The sequence below is a fragment of the Argiope bruennichi genome, chromosome 3 (genome assembly GCF_947563725.1).
Source record: "Argiope bruennichi chromosome 3, qqArgBrue1.1, whole genome shotgun sequence".
In the NCBI taxonomy this organism is placed as follows: domain Eukaryota; kingdom Metazoa; phylum Arthropoda; class Arachnida; order Araneae; family Araneidae; genus Argiope; species Argiope bruennichi.
In genome coordinates, this window is record NC_079153.1 from 115,052,745 (window position 1) to 115,069,269 (window position 16,525).

The 16,525-nt window shown below is 27.3% G+C and overlaps 1 protein-coding gene across 2 annotated transcripts; it reads right to left on the minus strand.

The window, feature by feature from the left end:
* Positions 1 to 647: 647 nt before the first annotated feature.
* On the minus strand, positions 648 to 16,525 carry LOC129963983 (nucleoporin p54-like). Of its 2 annotated transcripts, none has more exons than XM_056078624.1 (11): positions 16,417 to 16,525; positions 14,689 to 14,780; positions 13,705 to 13,929; positions 12,192 to 12,272; positions 10,615 to 10,826; positions 9,154 to 9,341; positions 8,305 to 8,501; positions 7,440 to 7,588; positions 4,313 to 4,540; positions 4,107 to 4,217; positions 648 to 838 (listed from the first exon to the last, which is right to left on the minus strand). In XM_056078624.1, exons 2-11 carry the CDS (start codon positions 14,750 to 14,752, stop codon positions 722 to 724), a joined length of 1,572 nt encoding a protein of 523 aa, XP_055934599.1. In that variant the 5' UTR covers positions 14,753 to 14,780; positions 16,417 to 16,525; the 3' UTR covers positions 648 to 721. The 2 variants fall into 2 exon arrangements, with proteins under 2 accessions (XP_055934599.1, XP_055934600.1); XM_056078625.1 differs by lacking the exon at positions 16,417 to 16,525 and adding an exon at positions 15,388 to 15,517.

Below are 16,525 nucleotides of genomic sequence, written 5' to 3' on the forward strand. Positions count from 1 at the left end.
TGTATTCATTGTCGACAAGAAAATAAATACCATTCTTTCTATCATTCCTAATTAAACAAGATAGCTATTTCAAATTTCAAACGATATTTTCAAAATTATTATTATTATTATTTTCTTTTGCGGCAGCAACGCTCCAGGTATCAGCTAGTAATGAAATAATTTTTAGAATTCAATCTACTTTTAAACTAATTGAGAAAATTTTAGTCCCTTTCAACCTTCCCATATGCAAAGCAATTATGTCTTTCACACGCTGTAGTGGTTTAAAAAAGTTAAATCAATGTTGTAATAGCTTTATTTTAAAACTTTAGTTGGTTGCACAAAATACACTTGACAAATTGAACCATCTGAAATACTTGGAACAAAGTAGAATTAGCATCATGCTCTAATCTTTCCACAGATTTGAGAAAAGATTAATTGTTAGAAATAAAAGTAATTGGCATCAACTCAGAAGATAGAATTGGAATGTTTTCTGACATTTTTCATTTTCTAGATTTTTGATTTAAAGCCATTTTTCATATTTGAGAATCTTTGATGATACATAATCTTTATATTAGTACTTTTTTTTGACATCTCACTCCCAAAACAATATGCTATCGCATAAGTAAAAAAAAAATTGGATTTGTTGAAGATATTAAATTGAGACATCATTAAAGTACTAAAATAAATTTATTAGAAATATTCAATGCTAAAAAATTTAAATACAGATAAATCTTTAAGGTTTCTATCTTCTTCGGATTGTTTCATCATTTATTATTTCTTCAATTGTTTTCAAATCTGCCATGTCTTCTTTGATAATATTTATCAAAAGAGAAATTCCTTCTTGTTGTGCAAGAAGTTGCTGCAAAGATGAGGATAAAAAAATTATTTACCTTTTGCATTTTCAAATAAATGGATAAATAAATGTTGAAACATAGTTTTATTAATATGTGAAAAGTTTGTTTGAAAATTCATAAAAGAAAAAAACAAAAAATAAATTTAGAAAAAATAAGGGATAAATTCTAGAAGGCATCCATAATAATAAACTTATAAAAAAAATATCAATAAGTAGAAATTTTTTTTAAATGTTTCCAATTAATTGTAAAAAATATCACGTAAGTATAAAATGGATGTTTTTCCATTAAATAAAGATTCAAGATTTATATTTTGCATCCGAGAAAAATGAAATTTTGTATCTAGAAACATTGACCCTTTAACATTACTTATATACTACCTATACTTAATAACTTTACATTACTTATATACTGCTTGTACTTAAATTTTATTTCCTAATCACTAAATAGTGATGTAACATCCTAATATCTTATATACATAGATATATATATATATAATGCATACTCTCCAACCTTGGTCATCAGTAGCAGTTCTTACCCATTTTTTACATATTACGATATATTGCAACATTATATCAATAAATTATTGAGAAACAGATACTTCCAAAGAATTTTAACTATTTAAAATAAATATTTTCAAATCTTATATCAAAATTATTTAACAGACATTTATTTTTGACTATATATATAAATGAAATATTTTTTTTTAAATCACAGATCACAATTTTGTTGATTAAACAAATTAACACTATTTAATTAGATATTTACAAATTTGTTTCATTAACTAGCAAGCACTTTTGCCTTTCTTAAGTCATCATTGCTCAGTTTAACATTATAAAAAACTCACATATATAATTTTGTAATGAGAAGTGACTCAAGTGTATTTGTATTCATGCTAAAACAGGATTCTGTTTCTTTTTTTTTTTTTCCCTTGTTTAGTTATGCTAAAAATTTGTTCACAATCAGCATTGCTTTGTGTGAGTATTCAGAAAGAGGTTATTTTCAGCATTTTTGTAGTTTTTCATTACATATCTGTAACTCTGTAATTTTCACCTAATTTCCCTAGTTTTGGGAAGGTATGTATAAAATGAAAATAGTCTATTATTTCAATCAGTTTGTATCATCGACTAACTTCACAAAACAATTTTGGAAAAGATATTTCAGTTCAGATGCGGTAATGGGTTAAAGAAGGTCATGGAAATTTCTTTTCCAACACAACAAAGTTCAAAACTCACCACTAGGGGGGGCACTGTATGCAATATTATTATGCAAAATAGGACAAAATGTGCTTAATCGTTTCTGAAACATGTTACAAAGCATGTTCAATGTGGCATCCACCATTTTTTGAAAGCAAGCAAATTGCATTACTGTATTCTCAACAGTAGCTCTTAGCATATTACGAGGAATGTAACGCACATGTTGGTGTACTGCATCTTTCAATTCTGCCAAATTGTTTAGATTATCACCATAAACAGTGCTTTTGAGATATGCCACATGCTTTGTAACATGTTTCAGAAATTATTAAACACATTTGAAAACAGTGTCTTAATGTCATATTTTGCTTAACAATATTGCATATAACACCATTTTTCTCCAGGTGGTGAGTTTTCGAACTTTTTTAGCAGAAAAGAAATTTTCATGACGTCCTTTAAACTATTGTCAAGCTTGATAACATTTGGTCCAGTAGTTTTTCTTTTATGACCCTTTCAAAGTGGGACTTTAATTATAATCATCCTGTACTTTGAATAACAGGAAGTAAATTTCATCTTGGTTAAATGGATTTCAATCACAAATCTAATATCAAACAACTACAGATGTTTACCTTTTAATTAATAAAAAATTAACATCCATTTTAGAGGATCTATGCATTAATTGCCATGGACATAAAAAAAGTTTTACAGTTAATATGATTATTCAGTTACGATAAAAATGATTAATGTTAACTGTTTATTATTAACCTAAAAGCATTTAATAACTGATTTATCACATTGATATTAATGCATATATACCTTTAAAAATTCTTTTGTATTTTATTTATAAAACTAGGGATGCTGCTTTAGGGTGCATTAAATTAAGACTGAACAGAAATTCAATCCTGGCATATAACCACTTTTTAGAATAAAGAAGATGTTGTTGTTGCCATAACACTGATAATAAAGGTAATTCACATATGATGAAATAACATTGGCGACCAAATCTTTCAAAATTTTGTCAGAAATTAAAGGAGCTAATAATTGATAAAGGTCTAACACATATTATTCACAAAAAAGTTGAGGTACAGAAAAAAACTTCCAAAATCAAACAACAGTATTATGTAATATAGTATATATTGTATATATACTGTATGTTATGAATACAGTATTATGTAACATAGTAAATCAAAAATACAGATTTAAAACTAAATCCTGTTGTTTAAATTAACCTTTAATTTGCTAATACATTCAAGGTTATTCAATTGATCATACAGATAGACCACAGGGGTGTTTGTGGGACCCCAAAAAATCCCCGGAAACTTTTACGGACTTACTACCGACATTTTGCAGTTTCGAGAAGGGGGGGGGGAGAGAAATGAAAAATTACGATTATTAAGTATTGAATGACCTAATTATAAAAGTTCAATGAATTACTTTTTTTGCAAAATTAATAACCATTAATTTTGCAAAATTAAGACCTTTGAACCCAGGTCACGTGATCGCACATCTGGTCGAACGAAGTCTCTCCCTTTTTTTTTCTGCCGCGCCTACTTGCCGAAAAGAATCCAGAAGAGAATGTCCGAGAACCGGGGGAATGAGTCATAACTCGCAATAAGGAAAGAACAAAAAAGAAGTTTTTTCCCCCTTTTCACGCATTATCACTGCCTTTGGAGAAAGAAAGGAAAAATTTTCACCACACACACTGACCTTGCGCTTTCTGCTTTCAAAGCAAACAAAATTACCCAGATCAAAATAAATAATTCATTATTATTCCTACTTCCTTTTGAACGACGATCCCCGGAATTTCCGGGTATCGAAGTTCAAAATCCCCGGAATTCCGGGGTTTCCCCGGAGCACAAACACCCCTGAGACCATGTATTTTGTTAACTGAAGTGTTTAAATCATATTACCAGCTGACTGTATATAAATGTATGTAGAGGAATTTAACATTATTAGCCAATTATAACACCAAAAATGGAATAAACACAATGAGGCCACAACCTGTATGGTTGTTGACCATTGATAGTGACGAGATCTTAATAAATATGCTGGATCATGCTAATAAAAAATGATAAACAGATACCTCCCTAATTTCCTCTTTAGCTATTTCATCCATGCTATACCGCTCACCTTCAAATACAGATGTTTGATAATTTTGCATTCTTATTTGAGAAGTTAATTCTTTTAGATGCCCCTGCAACATAATTGTGATTTAATTAAAAATGAATTTATACTGAAAAAATAATATTCTTTTTTGAAAAGAGTTATAAAATTTATTTCCATAAATACCTTAAATTGTGTGGGGGCACTTAACTCTGCTTGAATAGCTTCAAATTTAATGCGCAGTTGTTCTTCATCTGCTTGAATAGCATAACCCATTTTCCTAGTTATTTCTTGATGCACCAACACTTTCAAAACTCTATGTTGTAATTCTAAAAGTTTTCGTTTATGCTCTGCAATTTTTGCAACAGTTGTTGTATGATTTCGATTTAATTCAGCAATATCATCTGAAATAATCTGCAATAAAAAAGTTCCTTTTTTGTTATTGGTACAATCAAAATGTATTATTAAATAAGTAAAATGTTGGAAGCATTACAAATACATTACACACACATACATACATACACACACACACACACACACACACATATATATATATATATATATATATATATACAATATGGTAGAATCTGGCCAATAACAAAAATTTTCAATTTCAACCAAGCCCAGTAAAAGAAAGTTATCAATCTAGTGCCAAAATATTAATCAAAATAAAAGATCTGTTGTATGAATAATGAAGGTTATGAAGTTTCTACAAGAAAGCAAGCATGATATCATTATTGACTAAAAATTATTTTAAATGCCTTTATTCATTACTGAGACATTTATTGTTGACTTTTGTTAGTATATAACATGTATTAAATTCCTTTTTCTTAATTGTTTCTTTCCAATTTTATCTACATTTCTTCAAGCTGAGAAAATGCTATTTATCCATAACCAGGTTGTTTAATATTAAAAATAATTAATGACAGGACATTTCATAACTTCATTTCAAAATGAGAAACATCCTTCATTTGGAATGCTGAATATAAGAAATAACTGATTAACTGTCTTGAAGAGATTCACAAATATCACAGAAACATATAATTTAACTAAGGAAATTTAAAAAAAAAGAGTTTGCAATAAGTTTCTATTCTAAAAAGCATTATCTTGTTTAATTATTATAATATATATATATATATATATATATATATAATATTATTTTATGTGACAGAATGCAGTTTGAAGACAGTGAAGAAACTTTTTATCTTTTTAAATTCTTTTTAATCCATCGGGAAAGCATAATTATTTACAAGCAAAGACGCGGACAAGACGTCCGCCACAGAGCAGTACAAAAGTCGAAGTGGGGAAAAAGGGTGAAACAAACCATCCCTTGCCTTACACAACCCTAGATCTTGACAGGGAAAACACCTCTCCACCGTGCCAATATATTAACAAGACTCCGATATGGACCCCCTACGCACGCCAATCACACGCAAGGGAAACACAGGGATCGTTTAAGAAAGAATGTGCTCACTGTACACCTCCACCCCTTCACGCCAAGCACGCAAAAGCATCGGCGTCCAGCCGACCAAGCAATCCCACAAAGCCCCTCTTGAACCAATCAAGTAGAGAAAGTGGAACCGGACCACGAAACAAGAGAATATTTTTAGAATGAAGTCACTATGGTCTAAATCACGATAAAATCCCAGAAATTAATTAAATTGAAATTAAAAGTTTAAAATATCATTATATATATATATAAACCCAAATATTTAATATTTAAATGAAGGTGTTTTTTTTTTTTTTTTTTTTTTCAAAGATTCACTTCAAAAGTTAAAATGTATTTGTGATTTGTTGCACACTCAAATAATAAAAATCGGAATAAATCATTAAATCTTAACTTTATAACATATTGAACAATACAAAATAAGAAATTGAATAAACTATATATTTTTTAAATATAAACAGTTATTCTGTTAAAAAGTCTACTGAGGCAGAAACAATGAAATCATTACAATAAAAATATAAGAATATTGTAACATAATTCTAGCATTTTACAACTTTTACTATCCTTTTTCTGTTTTACATGCCTTACATCATCTACATAGTTTGATTTGTATACATCTCCCATACTATTAAACCACATGCATAAGCACATAGAAAATAAATATCAGGCATCCATAATTTAAAAATCCTATTTCAAAGTAGCATATGGGTAAAAGCAGACATTTGAAATTTGCAAAATTTTGTGAAGAATGAAAGGGTGGGAATTTGTTTTGAAGGGGTAGAATGAAGTTGCTTACACATGACCTGATTACAGAGCGTTTTATCAAGAAATTACACCTTTAAGCAAATGCTGATTATATTTACAAATTAAAGCATTTTTACATTTTGTGTGAGTAAAAAATATTTGTAAATTTGTACTATTTCAAACATACACATTGAGTATAATTTCTCAATAATTTCACAATTATTACGATTTTTATATACTTGACAGCTTTAACTGCAACAAACAACGAAACATAAGAAAGTTATAGCATAGCATATTCCATATGATGTCCATGATTTTCAAATACCATGTGTAATTGCAATATGGCATATTCTATAATTGCTTAATGTGTGTACATGAAAATGTTCAACATATGGCATGAAATGCTGCCTTTAAGGTCAAGCAAAACTTCTGTATAGTCATTAACTACCAAATGCTCCAACTGGTATCATAGTCAAATACCACACAGATTCATGTTCAGAGATTGGAAAGGTAGTAGACACACAGTAAACAAAACCTCTGTGAAAGTTCTCAGTTTTATAATAGTTGCAATGCATATACATGCTTTCTACAAGTGTTCTTGATACAATGTTATCCAGCAGCAACATGTGTATGTTATTCCCCAACCCCAATAAAAGATTCCCAACCCTTCATGCAGTCCCTCCAGACAATTTCAAGAATTTTGGTGACTGATTTTTCTTGAACTCTAATTTAAAATAGGGTCTTTTGATTATAGATACCATGTATATTAGGAGCCGTAAAAAAATGTATTTGTGTGATGATATTTTCATTGGATTACTATAGCACCAAAAATCAGATTTCAAAAGAACAGAATGGAACAAGCACATAATAACTGATATCAACAGAACATTTGTAAATATAGTTTTAAAATTTTTAGTCTGTCAGTTATTTTTGAAATGAAATATATATACTTTAATTCATTCATTTAATATAACATATCAGACACTTTAGAAATGTTTAAAGCTTATGTGGAATGAAATAAAATTTCTAAATAAAACATGTCATTTAATAGTAAATTTGTATTTTGAGGGATTAATGAATTAATGAATGAAACAGATGAAAAATTACAGAAAGTTGTATTACTTCTAATCGTTTTTGATGTTGCTTGGTTTCATATTCTTGACATTTTGTTCGGCGTGATAACTCCTGGAAACCAATCAAAGGAACTGGAATTAATTTCTCGGGATCTGGGTTATCCAGTTTAGCTTGTTTCCATACTATGGGCTCCAGTCCTAAAAATATTAATGTCAAAAAATTAATTTCTGATATTTCATACTTCATCTCTTTCACAAACATAAATAAATTTTACCAAAATATTCAAAATCCATAAAAAAAATTTTTTTGAAACAAAAATTACAGCCAAATGCAGCAAGCAAGTTAATTTAACACTTGCATAGAACATTATGTATATTCCAAAATAAGGGGTGAATTTTTAAAAGAATTTTCATTTTCGATAACAGGTAATTTGTCTCATTTGCTTTTGTAACATTATAAAATTTGGTCAAGAATATCTGAATTAAAAACCAAATAAATTTTATTAAAGAATTATTATAATAGTCTTGTAAAACTAGCATTTAAATTCTGTATAAATTATTCATAAAAGCACATCAATCAAAAACATTAAACAATATAATCTAAGATTCTATAATTATAAAGACAAAAAAAAAAAAAAAAAAAAAAGTAAAATTCTCTTACATTGAAATTATAAAAATTTCAGAATCATATGTTTATGCAAAAAAGCAGAGAAAAAAGTAATAAAAACATCATGAACAAATATGAAATCTTTATCAATATAACATAGGGGCACTTTAAGCATGTATAATGTCTTTTAAAATCGGCAATAAGTTGCAAGCTACAATAAATCAGATCAATTTATTTGATTACATTTATTCTTTAAATCTAAAATTTCTCTAAGTATTATAGATTAAAATAAATCTCAATATCTTACCAGCAGGAGGATTATCAAGATAACTCTGAAGTTGTTCTTTGCTTGGTGCTATCTTAGGAACAACATTTACAATACCTAAATTAGCAATTTGAGGTTTAACTGTAGGTTGCTCTAAATAGCCACAGATCTCTGCAGGAGGTATTCTTCTAGTTAAGCCAGTCTGCAACCTCTCCAGTAAATAAAATACAACTTCTGTTCTGAAATACATAAGAGAAAAAGGGTGTTCAAGACCTTCACTGCATTATTTCAGATACAATATTCACAATTCTAAGTGAAAGATTTTATACTTTACATCAACTAAATTTCAGTGCAAAATAAAATAATAACTAGAAAGCTTAAAATTAGATTTTTAAAAAAACAATAATTTTTCCTGAACAGAAATCATATCTTCGAAAAATAATGGTGTAGTTTAGCCAAGAATGGCCCTTATACCAATAAAACCAAAAAAATGAAACAGAACAAAATAAATTACTCACTCCTGTTCCATTATTAAAAATTCTGGTACATTTTAATGCCATCTGATTTAATTAATTTCATTATTTGTAATGAGATATAATATTAAATTTTTCTCATTCATGGAAATGTATTTATGAATGTTTTAATTTAAATGATACTTTATTAAACTTCTTTTAATTTATTTATTTTTTAAATAACTTAATAGAGAAATGGATCTTTCATCTCAAACCTTGCCAAATCCTTATACAGTTACTAAGTTAATACCGATATCAAGATAAATTTATTAATATCATTCTAAAAAGCATAGTAAATTTTACATCAGAATAAAAAATTTAAAAAATCATATGTGCATCTACTAAAATAAAAATAAATATATAAATTAAAATAAAATACCGGTCTTCAGTCAATGCCTTTATACCATCAATAGTAACGGAAATGGTGGGTTTACTTCCAAAACATTTATGCAATGTATCAATAAGTTGCTGTTGTTGAGAGATTATTTCTTGATCTTTTTTGTTAAATACAATTCCTACAAGGCAATCTTCAGATTTAGCAGATGGTAAACAACTGTAACCCACAGCCTAAAATTTAAGAATAGATAAAATACATTAAAATAATATTATATTTATGAATTACACAAAAGTGAGAGTGAATAAACTTTAGTAACAAATGAAAATGTATGTGTGGAAAATGTATGAGACAGAAATGTGTTGGGATCATTAATGAGATTAAAAAAGGAAAACTGTCTGTCTGTGATATTTTTTTTTAAGCTGATAATTGCTTTCATTTGTTATTGTATTCCAGATATAAATTAGATTCAGTTTATTCTGATGACTATTTACTGAATAGAAAGGTATTTCACAATATACACTTTTCCTGCATTTATTAGAAGGCATCAGTACATACTTCCTGACTTAAATGCATGTAATTTTGGTGATAAAATCTTTTTTGTAAAGGAAAAGTTATATAATGGATTTCTTGTTAGAGAGCAACTTATTTAGTGTGTCTTTTGGAATTATTAGTCTTTTTTTGGATAATCTATATTTAAAAAATTTCACAGATTTGCTTTAATGTGTTTAAAATTAAAGGAAATTTTATATTCTGTTCTTTGAAAAACAAATATTTCATAATATAAATGCCCTTTCATGGTAAGATATCATTTCCAGTTTCAAGATGAATTATGCAGCACACAGTATAAATTATTAACTAAGGAAGAACTGTGAATATTTATGCAGAAGCACTGGTCAAAAATGTATTTCAAAATATGCGTCCTGTTTTTTTGAAAACTTATTAAAGCCATTAACTTTGTATGAATAATTTATAACACAAAAAACAAAAAGGAAAAAAAAATTCTATAATTATAAAAAAAATAATGTTTTCTTCATCTGAGAATTTAAATAAAAAGATAAAAAATTTAGTCAAAGAAAACAGTTTTGGAAGAAAGATGAGAGTAGAAAGAGATTGAAACTAATGGATGACTATCAGTATCTAATTTTCCCAATAATCATAGGTGAATTGTTGAACTTTGGAACCCCAAAAGGCTATTGAAATATCATTTTAATATATATTTGTTTTTTCAACATCCATGCTCAGTATTTTTTTTAAATAAATAAGCACAAATAATTTTTTTTCAAATTCACTTGGCATTTTGTAGAACAAAAGGTTTTTCACAATCTTATTGCCATTATAGAATGGAGCTTATAAATTATTTTTAACTTTTATTTAAATACAGCCATCGAAATTTCTTTAGAAAAGTTGGCAAATAAAAGACAAATAATAAGAAAATTCTACAATCTAAATGTACAAGCCATCACTAATCTAACACTAAATGTTTCCATTTACAAGCAATTATACCTTGAAGCAACAGAAAGGATTTTCTGGTGTCAATTCTACTGGAGGAGCATTAGGATGATAATATCCTTTTCCTATTCCCCAGGAAGCCTGAAGTTGATTCCACTTGGCAATTATAGCATCTCTCTCATCTCCATAAAGCATTGGGAATGTCAGAGATGTTACTAAACTAGTTACAGCATTATCAACAGCTGGATTCTGTGGCTGCATTCCACCTGAAAATGGCATTTTTTTATGAGATTGATCCCTATTCGACTTAAAGGGAAAAAATCTGTAATTTCGTAATCAAACTAAATTTGTAACCAAAAGAAGACAAAATATTTAAAAACAAAAATTTTAAGCAATATATATAGAGAGAGAGGGAGAGAAAAAAAATACTTAAATTAACTAAGAATATAATTCAAGAAAGCCTTTGATTCTCTTACATGAGTAATAAATGTCAATGGAAACAGTATATTAATCATTTTAGTACTAGTGAAAAAAACTAGCACTTTGATTTTGGCACACCAACTTAGATACACAAAAGTACTTTTTTTTTTTTTTTTTGCATAGCATCTTTATTTAGACAACTTATTTGACTGAATGTGTGGTCTTTCAGAAGAAAGAATAACTTTTTTTTTCTGAAAAATTGTTGAAATTTAATTAGAACTAGCATTTATATTCTTGAAGTAAAATATATAATGCTGACATTCATTTTGAGCAGATTTTAATGTTTTAAAACGTTTTCTGCTCACTTTTAAGATTGAATTTGTGGTTTTTGAGCAATTTAGGAAAAAGCCAACTTTAAAACCTCACCCCTCCCTTTTTTTTAAGTGTAGAAGTCAAAGGTTATCTCTTAGTAAGAGGAGATTCCAGAATAGACATACTGGCCCTTACTGAAGTTATTAAAGTAATAAAACTTAAGTCATTATTTTTCTGGATTTGAAATGCCTTGTTATTATATTATGCCTACAATACAACCCCCCCCCATCCCCCTCAAAAAATGAGGGAGCATGTAGGAAAATGTCAGAGACATTTCAGATATCATTTAAAATGACATAAATAATGTCTCTTTGGCAGAAAAATTTTGGCTTAAAATTTGGCATGGGTCAATCCATAAGAGAAATAAGCCAGAATTTCATAGAAAGGAAAACAACTATATCAAAGGCAGATTGAGAGTGAAAGTTTACCTATAGAGTTTCATTAAATTATTAATGTTCTTCATATATAAAAAAAATCCTCCATGTATAACTACTTTTATACATTTTCACTGTTATTCTGTTTCATAGAATAATAAATAAAAGAAACAAATTACAGATAAAAGACATCATATATGTTTTTGTATATCTAAACATTACAGAAAAAGTTCTCAAAAGTAAAATTATTTCTGTTTTAAATATGAAGATCGATTATCTAAAATATGGATCACTGGTGTTAAAACATTACTTTTAAACAGTCACTTTTAGAGACACCAACACAACATTCAGGACTGTTTAACTGATCTATGTTGCACTGCATAACTTTCTCAGTACTGTCAACTTGAATTACCAATATTCATAGAAATATTTTTTATAAAGCACCTTATAGAACTAGGGCATTACCTGTCATACTAGCAGTAGGTTGCTGCATTCCCATGCCTGTTGAAAATAGTCCTCCACCACCAAATGCACTTGTTGTTTGACCTATGATTTTTTCAAATAATATTGTATCACTAATTTAAAACACAAAAAATAATATAATATTCAATTCCTATAAACTATTCAGTCTTAACTAAAATTGTTGATAGCCATTTAAAGAAATACTACTACATCAAAATATTAGGAATATTTTCATATTATAATTATAAACCAGAAGTAATGAGCAACATGTCACAAAAATGGAATATTACAGAAGAATAGTTGAATGGGTTGAACAATTGAATATTTACTGCTAAGTCATCAAATAGTGGCCTGGAATCCATTCAGCATCCCACAGACTTATCAGTAAAATTGTCTTTTTTAAAAGGAAAGTGACTGTGCATGAAACAAAATTACAAATTCGTAATAATATTATAAAAAAATGGCAGATTAATTATTACACAATTTACAAAAAAAAAAAAAAAAAAAAAAAAAAAAAAAAAAAAGATTTAGGGAATTTAGAATAATATTTTAACAATTTATGTTCATTATTAACACAAATAAAGAAAATTCCATAATTATTTTCATGAGTATATTATAAATTAAGACCTATTTACTTCTACATAGCTAATTTCATTATTTCTAGTAACATTCAAAATATTTCAATGAAACTTGTAAATCTGTTTTACATATTTTTTCAGGTATTTTTATACAGAGCATTCATTATCTCAGAAGAATTTATTGATTTCAGATGCTATGGAATGGAAAAAATTCTGCAAGTAGATACAAGGATTAAAACAGATTAATCTTCCATTAAAATTTAAATTAACTAATATATCAATAAATGTTATTTAAAACATTTAATTCTTTTTATCCACATTTTTATTTTATAAAGAACAATTTTAAAATTTTCGGTCAATCTTAAGTTTAAAAAAAATCACTAAATCAAATGTAAGTATTCAAATTGAAAAAAAAAAAAAAAAAACTTTTAAATTAAAAAAAAAAAACACTTAGTAAAATTTCAATTTTGAAATTTTACTAAGTAACTATAATTCTCCATATCTGATTAACCTTTCTTGTAAGAAAAAGTGGTTTTTTTTTTTAAATATACAAATATTTATTTGTTTTTTATATCATTGTAAATTTAAATTGTTAAACTGTTTATCAATCTATTCCATACACATTTCTGTACAAGAAATTTCTTTTATTAAATTACATTATTTCTTTTTTTTATTAAATTCTTTATTTATTATCATGATTAAATACCTTTTTTTAAAAAAATTCTTTAGATTAAAAATATATTGATTTCAAGTTCAATACCCAGTAGTTATTCTAAAACAAAAAACTGATATTAAAACAACTTATAAAATTTTTTTGTAAAACAGAAATATAATGGAAAATCTGAATTTAATCATCTTCCATTTTAAAGTGTAAAAAATGTTAAAATTCATTTAACATCATTTAACAGATATTCATTCAGAAACATGGAAATTCTTACCAAAAGAAAATCCAGATGTTGTAGTTGCTAGGGAAGTGCCAAATCCACCAAAACCAAATGATGAGGTAGTAGTTGTAGGAAGTGATGAGAATGAAAAAGGAGATGAAGTAGTTGTAGGAGCACCAAATGAAAATCCAGTTGAAGGTGTAGTAGTAGTAGTGCCAAAACCACCAAAAGTAAATCCTGATGTAGTGGCTGGAGCACTAGTATTACCAAACCCAAATGCTACATAAACAGATTAAAATATTAACAAGTTGCAAATCTGCATCATTTAACACAGAGTTAAAATATCAGTATAATGACAAATTGTTGAAAATAAAAACAAAACAACAAAAAAACTGAGGTAGGCAAAACTATACATTTTGTTAGAATCATCTTCATTTTTTTTAATCTCTTTTTTAAAAAAAAAAATACTCACTGAGAAATATTATTCATTAATATCTCAAAATTCATAAATAAAAATTCTTGCCGATGAAAGCATTTTTACAAAGCTTCATTTAAATTAATAAAGTATAAAAAGTGGAATGGAATCAGGGAATAAAAGAATATTTTAGGATGAAGTTAATATCTTCAGTGCTAAATTGAGTTAATAATAGTGCTAAATTGAGTTAAAAATTAGAAAATTAATTAAGTTTAAATTAGATTTTAAAATATCATTACACACACACACACACACACACACACACACACACGTATATATAATGTAGTTCTGATTTCACTATTTCATTGTGGTGGTGGTAGTTTGCTTGTTTTTCATAGCACATACAAGAATAACTTTCACTTCAATTCTGATACTAAGATGGAACGAATAAGCATTTCATCTCAAGTTAATTTCAGAAATCTTTATTTTATCTGCTTGTCATGGTAAAATGGGTGAAAAAAAAATGAGGTTCCATTGGACATAAACAAATAAGATTAAAATATATTTATAAAAGAAGTGAAAACATTTAAATACATAAATAAACTTAGTAAATTAATACATACTAGAAGTAGTTCCAAAAGCTGGTGCTGATGTTGTAGGATTACCAAATGAACCGCCAAATGCCATTTTCAGAGTTTCAATTGATTAGTAATTACTAGGGAAAGATGAAACAAACGTAGTAAGTAAGCAAAACTGACAAACAATTCACAGGGGAAAAAAATGAAACAAAAGCTAAGGTGTCAGAAACATTAAAAAGACTAAACTTGCATAAAAAAAAATTCAAGACATATCAAATATAAACTACGTATTATACTTTAAGATTAAATGTTTCCATTAATTATCACCAATCAATTAACTTTTACCTATAAAATGTTATTTTAATATACAATTACACAACTTCAGGAATGTAAAACTAAGCTCAATAATCGAGAATCATATGTAACCGAATGTTTTCAAAAAGTTTTTTTTTTTTTTTTTTTTGTAAGTGTTGAAATGGGATTAACTAATATAATGACAATTAATATGATGTCATAGGTAATAAAGTTTAAAAGAAGCAATACAGTATATCAATAGCTGAAATTAGAAAATGAATCATGATTTTTTATTCAAGCATATGTATTAGTAAGCTTCCTAATTCAACTTTTATGTACAGATTTAAAATCAAATTATTTTTCTTACTTATTCAACTAACTGTTTGATTGAGGTAAAGTGACGAAACTTTTATAATTTTTTTTTTTAATGCAGCATGCAATAACACTTACTATTCACACAAACAGCTGATACTTTATGAGATGGAAAACAAGAGGAATTCGTGAAAGAGATTCCTTAGATTAGAATTTTGCAACAGGAATTGGCATTATTAGAATAAAGCAGTGGGATTGGCCTCCTTGAAACTTTTTGTATACACTCTAATACAGTTTTTACCCCACCCCTCATTCCCTGAAAGAAAATAAGAAGCCTAGTCAAATAAATCATAGAAACATCTTGTATGGTATTGGCATACAATAGTTATGAAATATCGACGTTTAGCATTTTTACTGAATCTTTTGTGTAATCCTTGACGAGGTTTATTAATCTCTGTATGCGGATAATTGTACTCAAGAATAGGATTTATGTTTTTGATGCATTTTTTCTAAATTGATTTAAACAAATTTTGACACAGAACAACAATTACAATCACAAAGTCATACACGAAATTTCATATAGTTAAATCGTTTTGTTTTTGAGTTGTCATGGTTACATGCTTGTGTAACGGCTCAACTGATAGATGGCTAACCATTTGACAGATTTGGTTCAAAATTTGATACAAATCTACATTTTTTATGATAAATTTGTGTGCTACATTTTAACTATCTAACTGCTTTTATTTTATAGTTACTGTCTTAACTGATATTCAAACAGCCTTCATCTGAATGGATTTCACTTGCAATATGATTGAAATCTACAAATTTTCTGTGAAGACATACACTAAATTATATCCATCTAGCTCACAACATTTTATAATTATTTTTGTCGGATGGATGGATGAACAAAAACATATGCAAAATGAACGCAAAAATGTATTTTTAGAATTCAGAGAGATCTAACACAAATCTTCTTATTAAAAAAAACAATTGATAATAAAATAGAATTTCGTTATATAACATGGAGAAAAAATATAATACTGCTACAAATAAGATTTGAAAATAAGATCACATGTGAATAATAGTTCAAAAAATACATACTAAGACAAAAACAAAAAACTATATATATATATATATTACAAACTGAGAAAAATGTTTATGTCATACCTATTTAATTGTTTCTGTCTTATAAAACACACATTCGCGGTTTTCAAAACATGTAAATAATAATTTTATGTCATTTCAGTTCGGATATCTTAAATAAAATATCTTCTTC